The sequence below is a fragment of the Lepus europaeus genome, chromosome 6 (assembly GCF_033115175.1).
Source record: "Lepus europaeus isolate LE1 chromosome 6, mLepTim1.pri, whole genome shotgun sequence".
In the NCBI taxonomy this organism is placed as follows: domain Eukaryota; kingdom Metazoa; phylum Chordata; class Mammalia; order Lagomorpha; family Leporidae; genus Lepus; species Lepus europaeus.
The window spans coordinates 13,944,057-13,970,829 of NC_084832.1; the positions used below are offsets into that span (position 1 = coordinate 13,944,057).

Below are 26,773 nucleotides of genomic sequence, written 5' to 3' on the forward strand. Positions count from 1 at the left end.
GGTTTTGAATAATACAAGGGGGCTCCACGAACTTCCTGGGGAAGTATAGCTTTTCAAGATTGCTAGCAGCAGTGCTAAAATATAATTAAAAGATAAGAGTATTTTTGGGGGAAAAATATTTGTAATCCATGCATTTTTCCTAATAAGGATTTCCATGTCGTTTTTGGAATAGCCTGGTACAAACAGGGGTTTGAAAGCATTTAGGGATTCAGATTAGGGATGCTCAACCAGTGAAGTCTTTGCAAATTTCCCAAATCCAACAGCTCCGAAATCGGAAGCGTTTCCAGTCCCAGGCATTTCGGGTCAGGGATACTCAAGCTGTACCCACAGCCTGGTTTGCACCCAGCTTTCAAGGAACAGCATGCCCGGTCTGTCTTTGCCATTCCAGTGGTTACTGGGACTCCTTCCGGTCTGGTGATGGAGAGAGACAGCAGCACGTGGAGCCCACGCCTGCGCACGGCGTACCTGCACGCCTGTCAGGATACATGGCACCCTTGGCAGAGGAGAGTTTGTAAACAGCGAGCCCGTTCAGGCGAGGGTGGGGTTGGGGCCCACAGACAGCAGCTTCACCATGGCTACACACAGGTCTGCAGAGTGACAGGAGGGGCGGGGGGGGGGGGGGAGAGAGATGGGTATTCAGGGCCAGCTTAAGGGCACCATGGCTGCTACTTGAGGACGCAGCTGGTCCAAGGTGTCTTTGTGCGGAACAGCACCCAAGAAACGAATACCCTGATTTTGCCTCCCTCTCCCTGATCTCCCCAGGGCTCCCCATTGGCCAAACCCAGTGGGGGCCAGGACAGCATGCCCCAGGGGACATGGCTGAAGTCCATGGCGCTCAGGGCTGAAGGAGGCTGCTCGAGCTCGGAGGGGCGAGTGGAACTAGCAGCCTCGGAATCTGAACCTTGTACCCACTGCCTGATGCAACTGATTCTTTGGACTAGAACTCACTCAACAAACATTGAGTTTGCCCTCTGTGGGGAGCACCACGCGAGGTGCCGAAGCTTCTGAGACGGCACAGTCTTCCTCTCGGGCACACGCCGGGCTCTGTTCAGGGCCCCATGAATGACTCCTTGCAGCCATTCTGTGAGGAATGGGGGCCATCTGTGGATTCTGGGGCTCTCTGGAACAAAGGTAGGTTTGTCCAAGGTCCCCACTGGCAGGTGGCAGAGCTGAGAGACAGCCCCAGGTCTTCCTCCAGGGCCCTCATTCTCCACGTGTTGCCCTTGAGGCAACCCCTTCCCACAAGGAAGTCTACCTGGGGAGAAAAGTCCCTTAGTAGTGATCTCCACCCAGAACCTGGGGTCCAGTGAGACCAGGACAGAGCATTTTGCTCCTTAGGGCGAGGACTAAAACAGCATCTGAAACACTCTGTTAAGTGGGCAAAAATGCAAGATCGTCTCATGGGAGGCAGAAGTATTCCCCAGACCCATGTGATGGGAACCAGGCAGGAAGGCACCAGCTTAGGCAGCACGGGGGTGCAGCTGGAGGACCAGGCTGGGGCTCAGCAAGGGAGCCCTGGAGGTGGGGTTATGGTTCTGTTTATTGTGATGGGAGGGTCGGTTGTACACATCATGAAAACCCAAGGTGGCAAATAGGAGAGCCCCGCCCACCAGCGGGGAACCATGGAAGGGACAGAGGTGGGTAGCCACGTTGGAGGCTTTGGCATGCCGCCCAGTTTCTGGGTTCATGTCTGCCCAGGACAGCGTGCACAGCTTCCTTGTGGAGACCATTCAGACAATTCATGTTCCCGCGTGCACCTTGCAATTCCCACGTGCACCTTGCAAAGTCTGGCCCCTGGATGCCACCTTGGAACTTGTTAGAATGACAGATCCCTGGGTGCGGGGAAGCCAACCTTCTCCAGCACTGGCTGTAGCGGCCAGTGTTGGTTTCCAGCTGAGCTGCTTTTCAAATAGCCATCGCCACTGCTGTGTGCAACACGTGGCTGGCTGCGGGGATTTAAGGATTACTTCGAATTCTGCGGCGCAGCGGTTCTCAAAGCCTGCTGCCTAGACTAGCAGCAGCAGCACCAACCAGGAGCTTGTTGGAAACGCGGATTCAAAGGGCCAGCCCCGAACCCCTGGCGTCAGCAGCTCTGGGGCCGGGGCCCAGCGACGTGGGCTCACGAGCTCTGCGGTGATCCCGAAGCTCGCTCAAGTTTGAGGTCCACTGCTGTCGGGTCACTGATCCCAAAGAGAGGCGGGGCAGGCCCAGGACCCCCAACAAGAAAGAACCCAAGATGAGACCACTGAGGGCTGGGTGAGGGAGGGGACGGATCCCCCGTGGGAACGGGCAGAACACGTGGTACTGAAACACACAGGGCAGCGTGTTCGTGCGTGGGGCAGGTGTGAAGACGAGAGATGAGGGCCAGGGCAGACAGGAGCAGTGGCTGAGGCCGAGGCGGTGCTGGGCACTGTTTAGATTCGGATGGCAGAGCCCCCTGGGCTCAGTTCGCACTGACTCCCTGGTGTCTCTCGCTTTCGCTGTCTTGCTCTCCTAACTGGTTCTTCTGCCCGCAAGCCCCTGTTAGTGGTACAAGCAGTACACGATGCAGGGCTGTGGAGCTGCTGCTCTGACGGACGGCGCGTGGTCCTGCCCTGGAAGGCACCTGCTCTAGAATGGAGACAAAAAGCAAAAGCAGCCACGACTGCACCTTGCTGACCGCACAGCAGTGCTGGAGGAGGCTTTGTGCAGGTCCCGTGGGCGGCAAGCCTGAGAGCACGGGTGTGGAGGGGCGCGTTCCCCTGGCCCAGGGCAGCCCGGCAAGGAAGCTGCTGTTACACGTGTCGCAGGCTCGAGCGTGTCTCTGGGCATCGTTGGCGTCCCGCGTGTGGGCAGAGTGCTGGCAGGGGAAGGCAGGGGTGGGCGGCTCCTCACTGTGTGTCAGGCCCCCGTCAGCATCTTACGTTCCAGGCACTTGAAGCTCACAAAAAGCCCCGCAACCTTGTGAGGTGATGAGGAACAGACTGAAAAGTCTCCATGTCGTCCTGATGGGCCACCCTGCGAGTGCTTGATGGAGAAGTGGCTTTGGCCTGATTCTCTGAACCACTGGTGGTCCCCTCTGTGCGTGGGAATTGCCCGAGGAGCCTCTGAAACGGGGCTCCAGAGGCCAGGCCGGAGGGGTTGTGGTGGGCACGCTGCACACACCGCCGAGATAGGTCAGAGGGCTGGGTGTGAACGCAGCGAGAAATATCGGAACGGCTTCACTTTAACAACCATGCTTTGTTTTTCTTTCAGGAATGTCTAAGTCACGGGTACGTATCCTTGTCCCTCCCCTACCCACCTTCATTCTGTCAATTTGCAATCGGCCTGACTCCTAAATGTTCACACTGGTGCTCATTCACTTAGCAAATGGGTACTGTGCATCTAGCACCTGGGAGGGGCTGGTGCTGTGTGGTGGGTCCTCTCTTTGGCAAGTGCTGTGCAGAGTCCTTCTCAGACCTGCAACAGAACTCGTGGCTTCGCTTCCTTGCTGTCTCCATGCGGAATGACTGACAGCAAAGCTGACGATTCCCGGGGAGTCGCTGAACAGGGATGCTGAGCCTCCGCTGTTTCTCCCTTGGCCAGAGTTGCTTCGGCTATCCCCTGAGCATCTTCTTCATCGTGGTCAATGAGTTCTGCGAAAGGTTCTCCTACTATGGGATGAGAGGTAACTTCGCGCCCCCTGGCGGCCCCGGGGGCAGGCGGTGGGCTGCCACGGCCAGTCCTAACTCTGACCCCCTCCTCCTCCACCTGCCGTCTGCGCAAAGCACTCCTGATTCTGTACTTCAGAAACTTCATCGGCTGGGACGACAACCTGTCCACGGTCATCTACCACACCTTCGTCGCGCTGTGCTACCTCACGCCCATTCTCGGAGCTCTCATCGCCGATGCGTGGCTGGGAAAGTTCAAGTGAGTGATCGCCCCCTTTCAGCTCAACCGCGCATCCCCGGAGCCTAGTGCAGCAGCCTGCTGTTCGGCTGAATGCTTGCTGGAAGCAAGCGTATGCCCTGTGCCCAAAGGTTGCCACAGAAATCACCAAGGGGCCGCCCCTGGCCAAATATCATATCAGTCGCAAGAGGAGTAACTCCTCCTGTTGGGAGATACACAGTGCTAATTTCTGCAGTGCGGTAGACACTGAGCATGGAGTCTTTTTAAGGAATTGAGAGAGAAGGTGACTCTCCTCCCGGCTGGGCCAGGCTTTGCTCTGCACCTGTAAGCTCAGTGCCTTCCTGAGAGGTTCCAGCCATTCTCACACTGCAGAACCCAGTGGACCAAGGCCAGGTTGGCTCTTCTGGGGGAGTGGGAAGCAGACAGTGAGCGTGGAGCTCACGTGGATTCTCTTACCCGTTCCCAACACAGGACCATCGTGTGGCTGTCCATCGTCTACACCATCGGACAAGCAGTCACCTCCCTCAGCTCCGTCAATGAGCTCACAGACAGCAACCACGACGGGACCCCCGACAGCCTCCCTGTGCACGTGTGAGTGCATGGGTGTCTCGGCCTCACCTGTGGGGTGGAGTCTGTGGCCTGTTGCCCTCCTGCTGGCTGTGACAGGGGGCGTGGCGCATCCACACAATGTGTGGTCGGTGGACAGGGTGTTCGTGTCCAAGTTGATTCTTGCACCGAACTCGATCCTTAACACCATCCGGTGTCCTCGGGGCTCGGCACCTTTGCTTTTCTTCCTTTTTCTTAAAGATTTATTTTACTTATTTTAAAGGAAGTTACAGAGAGGGAGAGGGAGACAGAGAAGGGAGAGGGTGACAGAGAGGGGGAGGGGTGGGGGAAGGAAAGGGGGGGAGAGAGAGAGAGAGAGAGAATCTTCCACCTACTGGTTCACTCCCCAAGTGGCCACAACAGCCAGGGCTGGGCCAGCCAACGCCAGGAGCCAGGAGCTTCATCCGGGTCTTCCTCATGGGTACGGGGGCCCAAGCACTTGGCCATCTTCCACTAATTTCCCAGGCATGTCAGCAGAGAGCTGGATCAGAATGGAGCAGCCATGACTTGAACCAGTGCCTGTACAGGCTGCTGGTGTTGCAGGTGGCGGCTTTCCCTGCGAGGCCACAGCTCCGGCCCCTGCCCTTGCCTTGTGACACGCTGCTCTGCTCCTGCAATCATTCTGTTTCCTTTGTCCCTCCTTCCCAGTAACTCATGCTGGGGCCTTGATGGCAAGCGTGACCGACATCCAGGCCCTCTGCTGGGCTGCTGCCCGCGGCTGCCGTCCTGCCAAGCAAATGACTGTCAGTGCCTAAAGCACCTTATGGGCTGCGGAATAGAACTGAGGGTCAAGTTAATGTCTGCAGGGCCCATGTCTGCGGTTTATCTGTGGCTGAGATGGCTGCTGGCCTGGGCCCCTGGCTGCTACTACTACCCCCCAGCAACACCACTCCCCAGCTCTCCCGCCTAAGAGCAGTGTGATAGAGACCAAGTTGTCTTCCCTGTGCCTAGTTTCCTAACCTGTAACATCAAGTTAAGCACACGGATTTCAGAGCCCGGCTGGCCTTAAGTCCTGCCTATGACCATTACTGGTTATGTCAACTCAAGAAAGTTCCAGAAAGTTCCTTAGCCTCTGTGCCTTGTGAGTTACACACCTGCAAGAGGAGCAGTAACAGAACTGCTCTGGGCTAGCCCAGGGAAGCACCCAGGGCACTGCCTCGCAAACGAGTGTTCCAGAATTCCTAGCCATTTATTTTATTTCACGGGTTTGGTCTTGGAACACACCGAAAGCCCTCACCAAAGGAAGTGGTCTGCAGTGTTCAACTGACCAGGTTTGGGTTATCTCTGAAATGCTTAGGGTGAGCACATTAAATACAAGTCCCATTAGGAAGTGAACAAGACAAAAGCAGTGCTCTGGTCAGTTAATTAATTCAGAAGCATGAATTTTATAGGTTCTTTCTGTGCAGTATCTGCCCTGACTTTGTGTATTTCAGTTGTATAACTTTTTTTAGTATTGTTAAGCAATATTAGCAACTAAGATTATACACGTTATAGTACCTAACTGTGAATTTAATCAAACTACAAAATGCAGGTTGATAAATGCTAAGATTTTTTTTTCCAATTCAGGAGGTTAAAAAAAAAACTTATTGGCTAGAAAATACAAACGTAAATTAAAATACAAAACTCCTAGCCCTACCTCCTGGGTGTAACAATATGTCTTTTGCTCTATTTCTTTCCGGTGTTCTGTATTTTGTAAACAAATTAAGATCATGCAATATAACCCGGTAGTCTGCTTTCAATGAAAACATGTTTTCCAACATCATTTAATGATTACCGGGTCTACTGTGATTGTCCCAGACACAATGCGTTCATTTGTCCCATTGACACTTTGGTCACCCATGCTTTTACTGGAAATGATAAGGCTACCAAAGAAACCCAACCTTGAGTCTTTGTTCAGATTTCTAGCCATTGCTTTCGTTTTCTCGATGGCAAATTATTAGAGAGAAGTAGGAAGTTGAAGGCCCATGAGTTGCAGTTGGCACTGGGCTCTCAGACTGCATCCTGGGAACTGTCTTACTGGAAGGTTGAGTCTCCGCTCCACATGGACCACTGCTCTTGGTCCTCTGAGGAAATCGGGCAGAGAAGGCTCCTGCTAGGGCTCTGCCATTTGGGCCCTAACCTCCTGTCTCTCTCTAGGGCGGTGTGCATGATCGGCCTGATCCTGATAGCCCTCGGGACAGGAGGAATCAAGCCCTGTGTGTCTGCCTTTGGCGGCGATCAGTTTGAGGAGGGCCAGGTAAGAGCAGGCGCCTGCCCAGGGCCCACAGAAATGAGGTGTGCATGTAGAGAAACTAAGTTCCACAGACACAAAGTCTGTTCGCCATTTGAGTCTTGTCAAGTACACCTGACTGCGTGGAGTTGGGAGTGAGGTCAGAGCATCAGCTCCACCGCCCCACGCATAACTACCTTTATCCTTTCCATAACAGGAAAAGCAAAGAAACCGGTTTTTTTCCATCTTTTACTTGGCCATTAACGCTGGGAGTCTGCTGTCCACGATCATCACCCCCATGGTCCGAGGTGAGAAACGTCTCTGTTGGGTTGTGAGGAAGGTAGTCAGCAAAAGCATTGTGTCCCTGCTTTGTTTCATCTCCCTCCCTTCTCCCCCTCTACTTCAGCCCTCAGACCCTTGTTGAGACGGACATTGCAATCGAGAAGCTGAACTTCTTCTCTTTCTGGTTTTACCTGCTTTTCCAATCTCACTTCATCCCTTGTGCCAGTGACAGCTGAAGAGTCAAACCATCCTTGGCATTTAGCGCAGGCATCGGTCTTCCTAAATCATTAGGATCGTGAAGTCCCGGGCCACAATGAGAGATACGAGCTAAGGCAGGTGCCGGGTCCTGCAGTTGATGTTTTAGCCATCGAGCGTGGCTCCCCGCTGATGTCTCAGGGAGCTAGGAAGAACTTAGGGGGGAAGCATTTTCTTTGCCTTGCTTTCATCTCAAGTATTTCTGAAAAAATTGCCCAGAGAAGGAAAATAAGACAGTAAACGGCAATAATGCTGAGATGTTTGTAGCTGCCAGGGCCCCCTTGAGAGTTTGTGAATTTTGAGGTGGAATAGAGTGTCTGGAATTATTAGGGACAAACGAACAAGACCGTGGTGTCCACTCCTGAATTGGATGAAATAAAGTATTTCCTGGGGATGTCTGTATTTCTGCATAGAGTAGTATTTTGGTGGTGACAGCCAGTTAAACCCTGTTACAACATGTTTTGTGTCAACACGTAATCGTTTTTCTTCTTGTATTTTCTCTTACCTCTCTCACCTCTGGCTTTGACCATCATATGTATCATGCATACATAGACTCTATCAAAAGATAAGTTTTTTTAAAAGAGTTTTTTATTTATTTGAAAGGCAAGCAAAGAGAGAGAGAGAGACAAAGAAATCTTCCATCTGCTGGTTTACTCCCCAGATAGTCTCAATGGCCAGGGCTGGGCCAGGTGAAGCCAGGAGCCAGGAGTTTCTTCCAGGCCTCCCACAGGAGTGGCAGGGGCCCAGGAACTTGGGCCATCTTCTGATGCTTTCATGGACACATTAGCAGGGAGCTGGATGGAAAATAGAACAGCTGGGACTCGAACCGTCGCCCATATGAAATGCTGGCACTGCAGGCTGCAGATTAACCCACTGTGCCACAGCACTGGCCCAGATAGTTTTTTAAAAAGTAAAATCATGCCTCTCATACAAATATAGAACAAGCATATGACAAAGGTTTTCACAGAGCTACTAATTAATGAAAGAACCTGAAAGCTGTTGTAATCAGTTCAAGTGCATTGCCATGAATAGGAAGCATGTGCATGACTCACGCTTCTCTCCCCTCCCCTCCCCTCCCCTCCCCTCCCCTTCCCTTCTCTTCTCTTTTCTTTATTTCTTGGTTTCTTTCTTTCTTTCTTTCAAGATTTTATTTATTTGAGAGGCAGAGTTACAGAAAGACAGAGAGAAAGGTTTTCCATCTGATGGTTCACTTCCTAAATGGTTGCAGTGGCTGGAGCTGGGCTGATCCAAAGCCAGGAGTCAGGAGCTTCTTTTGGGTCTCCCATGCAGGTGTAGGGGCCCAAGCACTTGGGCCATCTTCCACTGCTTTCCCAGGCACATCAGCAAAGAGCTGGATCAGAAGAGGAGCAGCTGGGACTCAAACCAGTGCCCATATGGGATGGCGGTGCTTCAGGCAGAGGCTTAGCCCCCTATGCCACAGTGCCAGCCCCACACTTTTCTACCAAGTATTCAAACTCAAAGCCCCCACAGGATCCAATAGTTCCTGGAGGCTCCAGCCTTCCACTGAGGAAAGGATTTCTGGTCATTTCCACTGCCCCTTACAAAGTCTTATTTTTTCCCCTTACTAATCTTGGAATCTCAGAGCAAACTCTCCTTCAGTTGAAGGTTGGCAGAAACCCAGACATCTGGATGATATCACTACATATGTGTCGGCTGGCGCTTTCCCCACAAAGGCAGAGTTGCGCGGCTGTGAGAGACCAGACAGCCCACAACAGCCACGCATTTGCTGTCCAGCCCTCCCATGACAAGTTCACCAACCCCTGACCTGGGTCATCTCATTCTTACCTAACCGGGGTGAACACAAAAACATACAGCATTTATTTTTATCTCCAGTGCACTTTTATTTACTGTACGTCGTACATTTGAGTTTGTGTATCCAGGCCATGTCTGTCTCACCTACTAAGAAAATCCACTGAGCAAACATAGTCCCATTGATTTTTGGTCTGGCCAGGATTGCACATGTGTTTAGGGGCTAAGGTTAGAACCTGTCTCCATCTCCTGCTCTGTCTCCTGCAGAGTGGCCTTTCTCAGCTGGCAATGACGAGAGCAAGCCACATGGCTGGGTCTAGAATGTTAGATGAGACGTGAAGGGTTTTCGAAAATGGGAACTCTGTGCACATGACCAAAGCTGTAATTAATTTTGTCTTGTGATTCTCCCAAGTTCAACAATGTGGAATTCACGTTAAACAAGCTTGCTACCCACTGGCCTTTGGGATTCCCGCTATCCTCATGGCTGTGTCCCTGAGTAAGTAGAAATCAGTCAACTTAATTCAAGCTTATGACCAGGTCAGGCCCCATTTTAACTATTGTGACTAATTTCTAAAGATCCCCATGGCAAGGTATGTGAAGAATTGCCATCACCCGTTACAGTTGCTCTGGGGACTCAAAGAAAGTAGGGTTGGCAGCTGATTCCATAAGGCACAGGATACACAAAAGTTTACAGGACAAAGAATCAATCGAGTTGGACATTGAAGAATTTGATGCTGTTTAGGCAGATTAAAGTAAAGTTGAAGGAAGATGCTAGACTAGCTGAACCCACAGTTGAAAGCTTTTGTCCTTGGCAACACGTGCTTACCGACAATTCACTTGAAGACATGACAGCCCTGTTCAGTGGCCATTGGAATACTTCCCATGAACACCTAAATTTCCATAATCATCCCAAAATGTTTTGGCTTAGAATTCTCTCTCTCTAGAGGGTACATGCGTGCATGAGTATATTAGATGCAATGATTTGCATATTAGTTCTTGGCATTGGCTTTTAGGAAGTGTGTGGTTTTCTCCATGGCAAGATGGTAGTGCAAGAAGGAAACAGCACAGCGGCCACCTGTGCTCCTCAGAGCCTGTCCTCCCACTCGAGTGAGAGAGCTGGCAGCTTCGCACACGTCCAGTGACATCACTGTCTCCAGGTGTTTTTCCTCTCAAATCTTCCTAGTATCAGACAGATCCTCTTTCGCCCACGTTTTAGCAACTTAGCTCAATCCTTTCGCTTCTGCAAAGGATTCGTACTCTCCCCCTTTTTAATACTTCTCTTCTCCCCATCACTCTTCAAATATTGCTGCCTTCCTTCCCTTAGAAGGTTCCATTATGCCCTGTCTCTGATTCTGGGTTTGGAGACAGAGAGCATTTCAAAAAGTCCTGCTCTGTACCAGACACTGTGTTAATAAATGCTTGACAAATTCTCTTTTGGTCTATACAAGTCATTCATACATGAAAAATTGGACTTTCTCCCATGGAGGAATCGCGAATGGTACAAACACCATACCTTGATAGTGCTTCTAGAGCTTTCTGTGCTTAAATTATGCTTCAGGTAACCAGAGGCTTGAAGATTAGAATATTAGTTGGCAAGGAAACTGGAGACTCATTCTACTGACTGTCTTCACCATCTGTGCCAGCATTAAGCTCGCACAGGAGCAGCTGTTGCTTCCATGGCCTATAAAGGACACCCATGGTACAGACACATATGTGGAGAGGAAGCACAGGCCCTCTTTATTGAGGAAAACAAGTAGAATTCAAGCTACCATCAGCATTTTGCAATTACTAGATTGTGATGGAATAATCAGAAATCCTGCCACAGGGACCATGTTCCCAGAGCCTCCTGTAGAAACGCTTCTTTGCATATAATTATCACAACATGCGTTTGGCTAAGAAGTTCCCCAGAAGGCTGGCCTCACTGAGGAGCTGCTAAGGGCAGACACAATGCATGATCACTGCTCTCCAGCACGGGGACCACCGGAAAAGATGGCCACCACACAGGGCGGAGTAAAAGTTTCCATAGATCCATTTTTATTTTTTTTTTTTTTATTTCTGGATATTAAGAAGACGAAGAGGAAGACTTCTTTTGCTATTGTGGCCAGAAAATGAGACCTATGTTTATTGTGTTTGTAGAATAACTCCTTAAGTAGTCTGTGCACGAAAGCATTTAACTCCTTTTGCCTCCCTTTAACTAGAGATGGAGCTGTGCTTAAACAGCAGGGCCCAGTGTGAATGAGCTGCCCCAGGTTCTGGGCGTTGATGGAATTAAACTTAGATAGTTGATTCTTCACTTGATCTTAGCCAAAAGGCCGAGAAGCGATTAAATATTTGATTCTTAGAACACAGTATAATATTACTCAGAGACGTGGTGGGTGTTAAGACCCAAAACCAGTTTCTGATTGTGAGGTAGGTAGGTGAACCCATTCTATAAGCAATCCGGTTATTTCTGAAGCAAGGTTATAACGCAGGCGAGAGCTCGTCTCTAGGCCGCAGGCAGCCCCGCACGCATGCGTTCACACGTCTTCTTTGCCCCCCAGTCGTGTTCGTCATTGGCAGTGGGATGTACAAGAAGTTCAAGCCGCAGGGGAACATCATGAGCAAAGTGGTGAAGTGCATCGGCGTAAGTACTGCAGCCGCACGCGCTCAGTGTCGTGTGATCGCCCTAGAACCTCCCACTGCAGATTAAGCTTTGACTTGTCTTGAAATTCTAGTGTCCTTATTTATTTTCATCAATGGGAGGTTCCCATAAAACTCACTGAATGGGAAAAGATGTAGACAGGACTCAAAGCAGGGAAAATGGGGAAGGCTCAGAGCTCCTGAAGATCCGTAGTCAAAGCAAAGCAAATCGAAGTGGCTCTTGCCTTCAGAAACCAAGTCTGAGAACAATAATCGTTAAAAACAAGCACACCTTCGCAAAGAATACCACTGTAGTCTTTGTAACAGCAAAAATGCAAACGTACCAACTTGCTGAAAACAGGAAAGCAATGCCTAACTCGCAGTACGATCTGTCCTCTGAGAAGTCTGGTGTTCAGAGGGTATTTGGGGATAAGAATGTGCCCGGTTTGCTTTCTTCTCTCCGTACCTACATGGCATACATACATACAGGTTTATATATAGGCAGGAAATGTTGAGAGTAGGAACCCTTAGATAATGGGATCACACGAGATTTTCCCTTTTATCTTCCCCATTTTTAGTAAACATACATGTTGTGCAAGAATAACCAGGAGAAATGTGTCTCTTACTGATTTTTCAGTTTTGGATGAGAAGACACCGGAGTGTAACTTTAGGTCTCTTTCTTTCTCTCGACCTGGCCTTACTGCAATGAATTCCACTTTATGAAATAGCTGTGGCCTCTCCCTTCAGGTGCAACTCTGCCCCCTTCCCTCCCATGGTAAATCTGTTCCCACCGAACAGATACTTGCAAGCAGAGGGAGAGCCTCCCCTCACCTGCGCGCTGTCCAAGACCCTCCTTAACAAGTAATCGACAACTTCGTTCAAAAGAATGACTGTGTTACTCAGCCATGAGAAGTGTATCACCCAGTTTGATAACGGCAGCTGGGCGTCCTTGCCTTTTGGTCATACGCGTGTCCCAGCCATGATCAGCAACCCCTCCTGCTGCTACCTTGTTGTGAGCGCACTTTGCTTGTCTGGAAGGTGTCTCCCAGAAGGCAGTTAGCTAAGAATCTTCCCAGCCCTTCCTTTATGATGACAGGCCAGCTTATTTTTCTGATTGGTGTTAGCATAGTTTAAAATATATTTAGCTGTCACCTTTATTTTCTCATAAATGTTTTTCTATGTAGTGGGTTCTCACCCTTAAATTTAAAAACTAATATTCATTTCGGTTATTGGAAAGCTTTCGTTTCGAACGACTTAGTACATGAATCTAGTTCTCAAACATAAACTTTGTGAAATTGAAATACAAATATTTCTGATAAAAATTTGGTATCAAGCTGAGATATTTGGGGCAGGTGTTTGGCCTAGTGGTTCATAGGCCAGTTAAGACATTGTGTCCCTCACGGGAGTGCCTGGGCTCAGTTCCCAGCTCCGGCCCCCATTTCTAGCTCCCTGCTATTGCACACCCTGGGAGGCTGCAGGGAATGTCTCAAGTAACTGGATCCCTGCCACCCAGGCAGGAAACTTGGACCAAGTTCCTGGTTCCAGGCTTTGGCCTGGCCTGGTCCAGTTATTGAAGATATTTGGGGAGAGAATCAACAAACATAGAGATAATGTCCTCTCTCTGTGCCTCACGAATCATTTTTAATTGAGTTATGGCATAAGTGTAAAGTTACTTTTTGGATAACGTGTAAAAGACTTGGTATAAAAAAAGAATGCAAAAATTCTCATTAACTTTTTAATATTGATGACATTAAAATCACACTTGAAGTTTATTCGGTTGAATAAAACACATTTCAAATTAATTTCACTTGTTCTGCTTTTGCGTGTCTAAATGGCTGTGGAAGACTGAAATGGCGAGTGTGTCTTGTGTTCCATTTCTGTCAAACCTGCTTCTCTCAAGGATCTGGAAAGCAAAGCTTACCCCGGCTCAGCGGCTCTTAGAGACCAGATGTAAAGGCATCCGCCGTGCCTTCCAACATACTCATTGTGCTAGTGTTTACCACTTTCTGTTTTGCTTTGCTCACAAATATATTTTCCCACTAAAAGGGATTTAATGGAAGTGTATTTCTGTGATACAGTAGCTGGTTCTATTTTGAATTTCATTTTTCTTCCTTCCTTCAGTTTGCCATCAAAAATAGGTTTAGGCACCGCAGTAAGCAGTTTCCCAAGAGGGAGCACTGGCTGGACTGGGCTAAGGAGAAATACGACGTAAGTCACTGTTCTTGCTACAGCTGCCCGATTCCTCTACAAAGTGAACCTCCACAGTTTCAGTTCAGAGTGCTAAGGCCACCTGGACAAAACCATCACTTACCTCCTGACCTGGATTAGCATGTTCAATGGGACTGTGTGTGAGTGGTTTTTTTTTTCCCCAAATTGAGAAGAATTTGATAAACAAAGCATATAACTTGTTCGGGAAATGGTGTACCTTGTTCATAGCTTTTTCTCATTTCCATATTGCCTGCCATTAATTACATGTAATTATGATCACATAACTTTGAACACAGACAGTTTAGGTGGTAGTGGTAGCAATAGTGGGATTTACACTTAATGGAACTTACATTAGTAAATTCAAGTCATTTACCTCCTAAACCTATGTCTCCACTCATATTTCAAGCAGCTTAGAAATGTTTGATTTTTCTGAAGAAGCCTGTTATAATGTTCTTTGGAACAGTCAGTGACCTCTAGCTTGTCCCTAGATGTAACGCTGTCTCCACTGAAGCTGTGAGTGACAGGAGTTGCGCTGACTTGTGCCTTCTCACTACAATTGCAGGAGCGGCTCATCGCGCAGATCAAGATGGTTACGAGGGTGATGTTCCTGTACATTCCACTCCCCATGTTCTGGGCCTTGTTTGACCAGCAGGTAACGTGACGTGCTGTTCCTGTACTTGTTCGTTTAACAAGCGTCCGTGGGGCAGGACCACGAAGAAAGCCAGACTTGGTATTTAGCTCCTGCTGGGTCACACTGAGTTTATAAGGCTACATCAAAAATTTCATGGAGAATTGAAAGATGTTTATGTGGGTGCAAAAAAAAAAAGGCTGAAATCTACGCATGCAGGTGACCTTCAAAACGTTATGGAAATGTGTATTATGAAAAAAGTATGTGTGCACTTCAATTGTTTTGCACCAAAATGAACATGTTTTGACTCTGCTTTCCATGAATTTTTAAAGGACCCTCATATTTGTTAAAAAGAAAAAAAACTCTAGCCGGCACTCTGGCTCAACAGGCTAATCCTCCGCCTTGCGGCGCTGGCACACCGGGGTTCTAGTCCCGGTTGGGGCACCGGATTCTATCCCGGTTGCTCCTCTTCCAGGCCAGCTCTCTGCTATGGCCCGGGAAGGCAGTGGAGGATGGCCCAAGTTTTTGGGCCCTGCACCCGCATGGGAGACCAGGAGAAGCACCTGGCTCCTGGCTTCGGATCAGCGCGATGCGCCAGCTGCAGTGGCCATTGGAGGGTGAACCAATGGCAAAAAGGAGGACCTTTCTCTCTGTCTCTCTCTCACTATCCACTCTGCCTGTCAAAAAAGAAAAAAAACTCTAGATGTTTCTATTCACATTTCTGTTGCAAAACAGTGAAGAAAATTAGATGTTGTCAAGTAAAGTGGACTTGAGAAAGATTGCATCAAAGCGTCAGGTCTCTCCCATGGGTGCCAGGGGCCCAAGCACTCGGGCCATCTTCCACTGCTTTCCCAGGCGCATTTAGCAGGAAGCTGGATCAGAAGTGGAGCAGCCGGGACTGGAGCCAGCATACATATGGAATGCTGGCATTGCAGGTTACGTGCTACCCCACAATGCCAGCCCCAAAACTAGAGTTTAAAAAAAAAAATCTGAACGCAAGTGGTTTGACTGTTCAGAGGAAATTGCATGAGGACGCACATCTCTGGGAAGATACTGGCACGTGCACAGTCATCTCTCCTTGCTTGCAAGCGTGAGATTTGGAGCAGCGCCTTAAGGACCAGTGAGGAGGTCTGGCTGTTGGAACCAGGTTTTCACTAGGAATTCACTCACCATGTAGTAGCTGGGTGACTCGGGGTCATAACTCCTAACCCTTCTGGGAGGGTCCTTGTAACCCACCTCAAGGCTGTGAGGCTCATGTTGAGAACATAGGCTCAGTACGCAGTGACTGTTGGATATTAGGACCCCACACAGTGGCGTCCACCTAGTGGGGCTGATCAGTCCCTATTGAAACATTTAGTCTTCCATGGAAATAATCCTAGATATTTTCCTGGGTCATCTCTCACCAGGAAATAGGGTGACTGTAGCTAGACTGCCCAGTGCTCTCTCCACAGAGATCCCTTGTAGGCCCAACTAGAGTGTCAGAAATGGCCCTTAACAGTAATAATGTTGTGAAGCTGTGGAGCCAGTGAATACAGAAAACCCTCCACCAGGTGACCGCTGGCACCTTGCAGGCAGGCTGGGCTTTCCAACACTCAGAACTGGGTTTGCATTGCCTGCAGGCAGCTTCCTCTGTGCATCTTCGGGAGGGGGCCGGGTCCTGAGCCGTGCTTGCTTGAGCTTCAAAAATGCAGCATGTTTCTTTTTAACCTAGCACTTCCCAAGTACTGTTTCTCTTTACCTGGTATGTCACCTGACGTGTACCCAGTATTATGATGGAGCTGGGCGACTGACTTGGTGGTTACAATGATATTTGAATCCATGACAGTTCAGACTCCATTTCCTGATTTGGGAAAGATTTGCCATTGAGTTGTTAAATTCGAGAAAGGCACATTCCATGGGGCCAGCACTGTGGCATGGCGGGTAAAGACACCGCCTGTAGTGCCGGTTCGAGTCCCGGCTGCTCCACTTCTGATCCAGCTCTCTGCTATGGCCTGGGAAAGCAATGGAGGATGGCCCAAGTCCTTGAGGCCCTGCACCTGCATGGGAGACCCAGAAGAAGCTCTTGGCTCCTGGCTTCGGATTGGCACAGCTCTGGCCATTGTGGCCATCTGGGGAATGAACCAGCAGATGGAAGACCTCTCTCTCTCTCTCTCTCTCTCTCTCTCTCTCTCTCTACCTGTCTGTAACTCTGCCTTTCAAATAATTTTTTTTTAAAATCTTTAAAAAAAATTGAAAAGAAAGGCACATTCCCAAATGATCAGGAAAAATTCTTGTTTTTAAGGGTTCCAGATGGACGCTGCAAGCGACGACCATGTCTGGGAGAATTGTAAGTGTGGGGGCTGGGGCGTCCCCTTCCCTGGCCACGGGCGACTCCTGTGTTTCAGTCTCCTCGTCCCCTTCCTCCCTGCCTTTCATGACGTGTTTCTAGGAGGTCTTTTCCCTCTCTATTTTTAGGGAATCCTTGAAATTCAGCCGGACCAGATACAGGTAAGGGAACATCTATGAGTTGCTTCTGGAGGTCAAGGTCATCTTTGGGACTTTGTCACCTGGCCTCTGCTTCATCCGCAGACTGTGAACACCATCTTTATTCTTATCCTGGTCCCCATCGTGGACGCCGTGGTGTATCCTCTGATTGCAAAGTGTGGCCTCAACTTCACGTAGGTGACCGGTGGGTTCGGGGTGGTGGGGGCTCCTGTGGCCCCCGAGCCTTGCCAATGGGCTTCACTCCCTCCACTGCAGGGCAACAGCACCTGTAGGTTGGAGAAGTGAAGGGGGCACATGTTTCTGTGCCAGGATTCCTGGAAATCTTTGAAACCCAGAGCACCATTTGTGGCAGCCTGGAACAGCCTCGGGTTGAGGCTGTCTTGGATACGTACATGATAGAAACATCAGCTGCAACCCAGGGTAGCACCCAGATTGTGGCTTGCAGAAATTAAATGCAAAGATGCAAATGAGGAGCTAGATTCCATTCCCCCTCCTGAGTCCTGGCCATGGCGCTTTCAAGCCCGTGTGTTTGTGTAGGGAAGTTAGCTGGGGTGGGGGCGATGGTGGAGGAGGCATGCTTCCTTTGGGGACCTACCATTAGCTCCTCTGGGTGGGGGGGACTAACTGAGGCTCTCTTCTGGTCCCTCCCAGCTCTCTGAAGAAGATGACGGTTGGGATGTTCCTGGCTTCCATGGCCTTTGTGGCAGCTGCAATCGTGCAGGTGGAAATCGATGTGAGTTCTCCCCTGGCAGGTGCAGGTGCAGAGAGAATCAGCCTCTCTCTGCAGGACTCAGAGGAGGCCAGGGGCAAAATAGTCGCTTGCCATCAGTGACCACCATGATCCTTATCACTCAAGGGTGCCACGGGGCATGGGGTCAAATGCGTGGGCCTCCTTAGGAGAGAAAGGTGTCATCGACAGCTTCCGATCACAGAGGAGGTCTTGCTTTGGAGGGAAAGTCTATGGACCTTGTGCTTTGGCAGTGTGCACTCCTAAGAGGTGTGCTTACAAGAAATGGGTCGTTCCCAAGCGAGCATCCCTTGCAATGTAAGCTGTCTTTCGGTGGGAAAACGCGCGTGGGATTCCATGGTTTATTTCCACGCTAGCCCACACATCCGTGGGACCCACAGTGGCATACACCGGACTCCTAATGCTGCTAGTGAGACCAGCTCCCAGAAGCAGAGCGCTGAGTGTGCAGGAAGCTAGAGTCCGAGGCTGGTGCCCTGTCCATGCCCGCTCCTCTACCTCTTACCCTCCCTTCCTCTCGCCTTGTCTTTCTTTATCTCTGTCTCTGTCTCTTTCTGCCCACCCCTGATTTTAGCTTCTTTAAATTTTCCAAATGTTTAACTGTGGCAAAATAGGTGTAACTCGGACTTTTCCATCGTAACCATTTCTAAGTGTGCCGTTCAGTGCATAAACGTCATAACACAAACATCCCCAGACTTTCCAGTGCGCAAAACAGAACCTCGCTATTCATTCAACAGCAGCTCCCCATTCTTCCCCCGACCCCAGCCCTGGCAACCCCCTTTCTACTTTCTGCTTCTGTGAATTTGACTACTCTAGGTGGACAGTATAAGGAGAATCATGGAAGTTAGTCTTTTTGTGTCTGGCTAATTTCCCTCAGTATAATATCCTCAAGGTTCCTTCACTGCAGCACGTGCAGAATTCCCCGCCTTTTTAAGGCTGAATAAGATCCCCTTGTATGGACAAACCACTGGTTGTTTATCCACGCATCTGGCCACAAACGCTTGGCTGTTGTGAACCAGGCTGCTAAGATCATGGGTGTGCCTGCTGTGTGTTGCACAAGGCCAGCTTTGGGGAAAAGGAATTGTGGGCTAAAGTAGCCATGCATTGCCTGAAAGGCTCTGAGTGTGAGAGAGAGAGAGAGAGGGAGAGGGGGAGGGGGAGGGGGAGGGGAAGGGGGGGAAGGAGAGGGAGGGAGAGGGAAGGAGAGGGAGAGGGAGAGAGAGATCGTATTGTAGAAAAAAGAAACTGAGCAGAGGTGTGGGAGGCACGAGGGCACAGAGCGCTTGTGAGAGGAGGGCTCCCAGGTCCAGGGTGAAGGTCTCCAGAGGTGGGGGTGGGGAGGACCCTGGTGAGGGTCGCTCATTTAGGCTGTGCTTAGCCTGACCCCGTCAGACACTGGGCTTCAGATCCTGGCTTCCTCTGACCTGGAGGCAGCCACGTAAGACCAAGGGCAGATGTTTTCCAACGACTTCCGTTTCTGCACCAATGTCTTTTCCTGTGGGTTCCGAGAAGTTAAGTGACAGTCAGGCGTGGCGTGGGAGTGGGGGCTGGGGGCCAGGGGTCATTTCTCCACCCTCACAGCTTTTGATGGCCGGAGAGAAAGGGACTCCAGGGTCTGGGCTCGCCCACCCGCAGCGCAATGCTGAAGAGCTCACTGCCACTTTTCCGTTCTTTTGCTCAGAAAACTCTTCCTGTCTTCCCCAAAGCCAATGAAGTCCAAATTAAAGTTTTGAATGTAGGAAATGAGAACATGATCATCTCTCTTCCTGGGCAGACGGTGACGCTCAACCAGATGTCTCAAGTAAGTAGCAGGAAACAACCTCCTCTTCCCTCTTCTGACCTGAATTTACGATTGGATTGCAAGAAGTGAGTTTGTTTGGTCCATGGGTATATCCAAGACCAACCGAGCAGTGAAAGGCTTCAGTCTCTCTCTCTCTCTCTCTCTCTCTCTCTCTCTCTCTCTCTCTTAAATTATTTATTTATTTATTTGAAAAGCAGAGTTACAGGGTGGGGGATTCAGGGGAAACAGAGAGAGAGAGAGAGAGAGAGAGAGAGAGAGAGAGAGAGATCCTCCATTCACTGGTTCACTCCCCGGGGTAGCTGTAACAACCAGGGTTGGGCTGATCTGTAGCCAGGAGCCAGGAGCTTCATCCAGGTCTCCCACAGATGGCAGGGGCCCAAACACTTGGGCCATCTTCCACGGCTTTTCCCAGGCCCGTTAGCAGGGAGCTGGATCAGGTGTGGAGCCGCTGGGACACTAACCAGTGCCCATATGGGATGCCGGCGTCACAGGGGCAGCTTTACCCGCTACGCCACAGCACTGGCCCCAGGCCTCAGTCTGTCTGCCAGTGTGGCCTCCAGCTTCACAGATCTGCAGGTCACTTGAAGAGCTTGTTAAAATGCAGACTGGGGGGACTGGCACTGTGGCATAGTGGGTTAAACCACGGCCTGCAGTACCTGCATCCCCTGTGGACACGGGTTCAAGTCCTGGCTGCACCACTTCCAATCCAGCTCCCTGCTTATGCACAGGGGGAAGCAGTGGCAGATGGCCTGAGTGCTTGGGCCCCTGCACCCACATAGGAGACCTGGAAGAAGCTGCTGGCTCCTGGCTTCAGCCTGGCCCAGCCCCAGTCGTTGCAGCCATCTGGGGAGTGAATTGGCAGATGGAAGTCCTCTCTCCCCTTCTCTCTGTATCTCTCTCTCTCCTTCCGTCTGCATGTCTGCTTTCAAATAGATACATTTTTTTTTTTGACAGGCAGAGTGGATAGTGAGAGAGAGAGACAGAGAGAAAGGTCTTCCTTTTTCCGTTGGTTCACCCTCCAATGGCCGCTGCGGCCGGCGCATCACGCTGATCTGAAGCCAGGAGCCAGGTGCTTCTCCTGGTCTCCCATGCGGGTGTAGGGCCCAAGGACTTGGGCCATCCTCCACTGCCTTCCCGGGCCATAGCAGAGAGCTGGCCTGGAAGAGGGGCAACCGGGATAGAATCCAGTGCCCCGACTGGTACTAGAACCCGGTGTGCCAGCGCCGCAAGGCGGAGGATTAGCCTGTTGAGCCACGGCGTCGGCCTCAAATAGATACATTTTTAAAATGTAGACTGGTTCTCAGTCTGCTCTCAGGTGAGGTTGCTGTGCTGGTGGGTAGGAGCACACCTCTCCTGGCAGGGAGCTGGGTCACTGGTTCTAATCAGGCGGCAATCACTTTGCCCCCACGGGGACATTTGGCATTGTCTAGAGCATTTGTGTCGTTGTAAGTGGGAGTGTGCTATGGGCATGTCACCTGCGGGGCACAGCCCGCCTCAACGAAGAATGAGCTGGCCCAATGTCAGGAGTGCCAGGGTCGGACAACCCTCCTGTCGGCGGTCACTGCTGCGTCAGGGGCTCTCACTGTAGGTCGGTACTGGAGTCTCCTGGAGAGCTTTGAACATTCTGCTATCTGGGTCCACCCCCAGATATTTGGATTTAACTGGTCCCGTTCCTGTTCTCGCACTACCTTGCATCCCCCCACACTAATAACCTTGAAGAAACCAACGGTGGCCTCAGATGCTGACAGCAGCCCAGTGTGGATCCTCGCCAGGGCTGCTCTTCTTCCTCGGATGCTGTGCCTGGCCAGTGATCAAAATCGTTCCTGTAGCATTGCTCCTCGGAAAGCCAAATACAGCACGTGCTTCCTGTGGTCAGACTGAAAACTCAATGGCAGAGTCCATCAGGGTGGGTGTTGGGCTCGGGCAGACAGATGCCCCCAGGGTATTGTCTGCTGTGTCTGAACAGGGACTTGGAACTTGGGATGCCACCTAAGGTGCCCTGACCGTGTTCAGCACAGAGCAAGACTCCGAGAGGTTAACCGTGTCTCCTTCCGCCCACCTCCAGACGAATGAATTCATGACGTTCAATGCAGACACGCTGACAAGCATAAACATCACTTTTGGATCACAAGTCACCGCGGTCATGGACAGCTTCGAGCCAGGCCAGCGCCACACCCTTCTGGTGTGGGCCCCCAATAACTACCGAGTGGTAAGTGGCTGAGGGCCTGCACATGACTGCTGTTTGGGGTGCCTTTGTCTTAGGATAACTCGGTTTTACCACTATGTCGCGTGATATGAGGTAACCCTCAATTTCTTTCTTCTTCAAGAACATAAACCATTTGATTTCTAATTACCAATGGTGGATGGGAATGGTTACTATTCATTAAAGTTTTTTTTAAATGAAGATTTATTTATTCACTTGAAAGGCACAGTTGCAGGGGGTGGGGGGGAGAGAAAGAGAGAGATCTCCCATCCATTGGTTCACTCCCTCAATGGCCGCAGCAGCCAGGGCTGGGCCAGGCTGAAGCCAGGAGCCAGGAGCTTTGTGGCACCCCCACATGGCTGCATTCTTACAGGCGTACACACATGCATGCATGTGTGCACACACAAATCATACAGAGCACATACATGCATTCTCGGAGATTTTTGAGACTGGCTTTAACTATATCTTTAATTACATTAATTTAAAAAATTTGCACTGAGTAATTGCAACATTAGAATAGTCTCTTAAAAACTATAGGGGATTACCAGTGCTGTGGTATAGCAGGTGAAGCCGCCTGCAGTGCTGGCATCCCATATGGGTGCCGGTTCGAGACCTGGCTGCTCCGCTTCTGATCCAACTCCCTGCTAATGGCCTGGGGAAACAGTAGAAGATGGCCCAAGTGCTTGGGCCCCTGCACCTACAGAAGGAAGCTGCTGGCTCCTGGCTTCGGTGTGGCTGTTGCAGCCATTTAGGGAGTGAACCAGAGGATGGATGATCTCTCTCTATCTCTCTTTCTCTTTCTCTGTCTCTCTCCCCCTCTCTCTGTCTGTCTCTCTCTCTCTCTCTCTGTAACTCTGACTTTCAAGTAATGAAGTTTTTATATAAAGAAGCTCTGAGGGCATAGTTGAACCAGAGGACGAGTTGCAGGCATTCAGTAAAGTGAGTTGAAGCGAGGGGCTGCAGAACTGCTGCTGGTCGCGTGCTTTCTCGATTCTTGGAGCGCGCTGTTTGGTGGCCCCATGGCAGGGGAAGGGCAGCAATCACACAGGCTCCTGTTGCCCTTAAGGAACACTGGGGCTGGTGACGTGGAGCCGGTCTGGCGTGATCCGTACGCCCGTAGCACGTCAGCGTCGCTCCCCTGGAAGGCAGCAATGCTGGAACTCGTCCTAAGAGATCAGAGTTGGAAAGGTTTTATGAGATTGTTTTCTCTCTCAGGTCAATGACGGCCTGACCCAGAAGCCAGAAAAAGGAGAAAATGGAGTCAGGTAGGTGTGTTTCTGTAAAACTTAACTCATAGCAGCTTCTGATGGAGGTAGCAGTGCCGGGAAAGCCCAGCACCAGCATGGTGTGAAGTGAGACTCTGGGTTTGTCCAGAAGCATGAGGCCAACTCACAGTGTAAAAGTAAAATCAATATAATCCGTCCTCTTGGTAAACTGAAGAGAAAAACCCGCATCATCTTATTAAATGAGTACAGGAGAAATATTTGAGGAAAATTCCAATTCATGATTTTCAAATTCTGAACAAAGGTGCCTACAGAAACCCCAAGCTAACCCCATGCTTCACAGTGGGAGTCTGAATGCTCACCCCGAAAACCAGGAGCAAGGTCAGGTGTGCACCCTCCTGCCCCCACTCACCGGAGCGTCCCTCTGGGCACCAGAGCAAGGGGACAAGAAAAAGCCATGAAAGCATCTAGACTGGAAAGAGCTAAAGCTGTCCCTGCTCTCAGATAATTATGTAATTCTACATAAGAAGGTCCCCAGAGTTGTGCCCAAAAAACTCACAGAACCGATAAGTGAGTTTATCGAGGTCACAGAATACCAGGGCCACAATAATGTCTCTAATGGACAATTGGAGATTGCATCGTAAAAGTATTTTGTTGTTTAGGACGTCTCCCTCCAAAATGTGAAATATGTAGGTATATATCTCACAAGATATGTGCAGGATCTGGCTGCTGAAGACTATAGAATGTTTAGGCAAGAAGCTGATAAAGAACAAAGTAACTGTGTGTGTGGGCTGGGTGACATCATGTAGTCAGACACCAGTTCTCCCTAGATTGATCTCTATCAAAATCACAGCTCTATTGTTATAGACATAGACCAACAGGTTTTATAAATTTATCTGCAAAGGCAGAGGAACTACAATAGCCAAGAGAATTTTGAAAAAGAACGAAGTTGAAAGACTCATGCTACTACCAGTTTTAAGACTTAACTATAGGCCGGCGCCGCGGCTCACTAGGCTAATCCTCCTCTTGTGGCGCTGGCACCCCAGGTTCTAGTCCCGGTCGGGGCACCGGATTCTGTCCCGGTTGCCCCTCTTCCAGGCCAGCTCTCTGCTGTGGCCCGGGAGTGCAGTGGAGGATGGCCCAAGTCCTCGGGCCCTGCACCTGCATGAGAGACCAGGAGAAGCCCCTGGCTCCTGGCTTCAGATCAGCGCGGTGCGCAGGCCGCAGCGGCCACTGGGGGGTGAACCAATGGCAAAGGAAGACCTTTCTCACTATCCACTCTGCCTGTCAAAAAAAAAAAAAAAAAAAGACAACTTTTTAAAGCTATGGTAGTCAAAACAAAATGGTGTTGACAAAGGAAGAGACCCATGGATCAATGGACTAGTCCAGAAACAGTGCAACTCACATCCAGCCAGTTGATATTTTGTCAGAGATGAAAAGACAACACAATGGAAAGTCTTTTCAAGGAATGATGTTGAAACATTTGAAAATTCATATTTTAAAAAATGAAGTTGACCCAACCTTCACATCTTTTATGAAATTCTTACACAAAGAGGCTTCATCAAAAGTGAAAAATGTTTGTCCTGCCAGTTTCATTCTTTTGTTTTAAGATTTATTTTAGTTATTTGAAAGACAGAGTTACAGAGAGAGGTTGAGAGAAAGAGAGAGAGAGGTCTTCCATCTGTTGGTTCACTCCCCAGATGGCTGCAATGGCCGGAGCTTCGCTGATCCGAAGCCAAGAGTCAGGAGCTTCTTCCAGGTCTCCCATGTGGGTGCAGGGGCCCAAGGACTTGGGCCATCTTCTACTGCTTTCCCAGGCAATAGCAGAGAGCTGGATTAGAAGAGGGGCAGCTGGTACCCAAACCAGCACCCATATGGGATGTCGGTACTTCAAGCCAGGGCTTTAACCAGCTATGCCATTGTGCCAGCCCCCAGTCTCATTCTTAAGAAAATGAAAAGATAATGGCTGGCACTGTGGCTCAACAGGCTAATCCTCCACCTTGCGGCGCCGGCACACCAGGTTCTAGTCCCAGTCGGGGCACCGGATTCTGTCCCGGTTGCCCCTCTTCCAGGCCAGCTCTCTGCTATGGCCCGGGAGTGCAGTGGAGGATGGCCCAAGTGCTTGGGCCCTGCACCCGCATGGGAGACCAGGAGGAAGCACCCGGCTTCTGGCTTCAGACCAGCGCAGCGCCAGCTGCAGCACACCAGCCGTATTGGCCATTTGGGGGTGAACCAACAGCAAAGGAACACCTTTCTCTCTGTCTCTCTCTCTCTCACTGTCCACTCTGCCTGTCAAAAATTTTAAAAAAAAGGTAAGCTACAAACTGGAAGAAAATATTTACAAATCACATATCTGACGAAGACCTGTGTATAAGAATATACAAAGTGAGGTCAGCGCTGTGGTGCAGCAGGTTAAATCCACAGCCTGCAGCGCTGGCATCCCATATGGGCACCGGTTTGAGACCCAGCTACCCCACTTCTGATCCAGCTCTATGCTGTGGCTTGGGAAAGCAGTAGAAGATGGCCCAAGTCCTTGGGCCCCTGCACCCATGTGGGAGACCCCAAAGAAGCTCCTGGCTCCTGGCTTCGGATAGGCGCAGCTCTGGCTGTTGTAGTCATTTGGGGAGTGAACCAGTGGATGGAAGACCTTTCTCTCTCTCTCTCTCTCTCTCTCTCTCTCTCTCTCTCTCTCTCCCTACCTATCCTGTAACTCTGTCTTTCAAATAAATAAAATAAATCTTAAAAAAAAAGAATACACAAAGTACTCTCAGAACTCAATAATGAGAAAATAAACCAAGAGGTTAACCACATATGTCATGAGAAAACATATAAAAAGGGCAATCATATGAAAAGCTGTCCAAAAGATTGGCCATTAGGGTAATATAAATTAAAACCACGATGAGTTATTGTTATGCAGCTACTAGGTGACTATAAAAACTTTTTAACTGGCAGTACCACGTGTTGGCGAGCCTGCAAAGGATTCATGCACTGCTAGTGGGGATGCAGGATGGTACAGGACAGCCTCTCTGAAAAGCTGCTTGGCATTTTCCTAGCAAGGTAAACCCACACTTACCAAATGACCCAGCCATCTCACTCCTGACATGTTCACATAAAAACCATGTGCTTGATTGTGTGTAGGAACTCGATTCTTTTTTTTTTTTTTTAGATTTATTTATTGACTTGAATGTTAGAGAAAGTTTAAGAGTTAGAGAGAGAGAGAGAGAGAGAGAGAGAGAGAGATCTCCCATCTGCTGGTTTACTCCCCAAATGGCCACAGTGGCTGGAGCTCAGCCAGTCTGAAGTCAGGAGCCAGGAGCTTCTTCCAGGTCTCCCACATGGGTGCAGGGGCCCAAGCACTTGGACCATCTTCTCCTGTTTTCCCAGGCACATTAGCAGGGAGCTGGATTGAAAATGGAGCAGCTGAGACTTGAACCAGCGATGCTGGCACCACAGGCAGCAGCTGCACCCACTATACCACAAAGCCAGCCCCAGAAGCTCTATTCTTATCATCAAAGATTAGAAATAGTCAAATATTCTTCAGTGGATGATGGGTAAACAGACCATACTACTCAGCAAGAAAAGAAGCAAACTATTGATCCATACAACAATGTAAATTGAATCCACTTACAAAAACGTAAAGAAATTATGCTGTAAAAGAAGACAGTCTCAAAAATGTATGTCCTATTGAAGTTCATTTACATGACACTCTGGAAAGTGACAATTCTCTAGGGACAGGCAACAACACCAGCCCCACTCTCATAAATCTGACAAAGAACTTGTATCCAGAATACGTATTTTAAAAATGCTCACAACTCAATACGAAAAACACAACCCAATTTTTTATTTTTTTTTAACTTTTATTTAATGAATATA

At 49.7% G+C, this 26,773-nt stretch overlaps 1 protein-coding gene across 2 annotated transcripts in view; it reads left to right on the forward strand.

Moving 5' to 3' along the window:
* The first annotated feature begins 990 nt into the window (after positions 1-990).
* The window catches only part of SLC15A1 (solute carrier family 15 member 1), a 33,160-nt gene continuing 7,377 nt past the window's right edge, over positions 991-26,773 (forward strand). The window contains exons 1-18 of one of the 2 annotated variants that reach the window (XM_062195271.1): positions 991-1,131; positions 3,235-3,251; positions 3,565-3,646; positions 3,747-3,888; positions 4,339-4,458; positions 6,610-6,709; positions 6,900-6,990; positions 9,402-9,485; positions 11,530-11,612; positions 13,730-13,816; positions 14,379-14,468; positions 16,726-16,770; positions 16,899-16,931; positions 17,013-17,101; positions 17,580-17,661; positions 19,355-19,474; positions 21,540-21,683; positions 22,893-22,942. In XM_062195271.1, coding sequence (XP_062051255.1) covers positions 1,059-1,131; positions 3,235-3,251; positions 3,565-3,646; positions 3,747-3,888; positions 4,339-4,458; positions 6,610-6,709; positions 6,900-6,990; positions 9,402-9,485; positions 11,530-11,612; positions 13,730-13,816; positions 14,379-14,468; positions 16,726-16,770; positions 16,899-16,931; positions 17,013-17,101; positions 17,580-17,661; positions 19,355-19,474; positions 21,540-21,683; positions 22,893-22,942 — 1,532 coding nt within the window. In that variant the 5' untranslated portion in view covers positions 991-1,058. The remainder of the gene's footprint in view (positions 1,132-3,234; positions 3,252-3,564; positions 3,647-3,746; positions 3,889-4,338; positions 4,459-6,609; positions 6,710-6,899; positions 6,991-9,401; positions 9,486-11,529; positions 11,613-13,729; positions 13,817-14,378; positions 14,469-16,725; positions 16,771-16,898; positions 16,932-17,012; positions 17,102-17,579; positions 17,662-19,354; positions 19,475-21,539; positions 21,684-22,892; positions 22,943-26,773) is intronic. The other variant, XM_062195272.1, reaches the window with a different exon arrangement.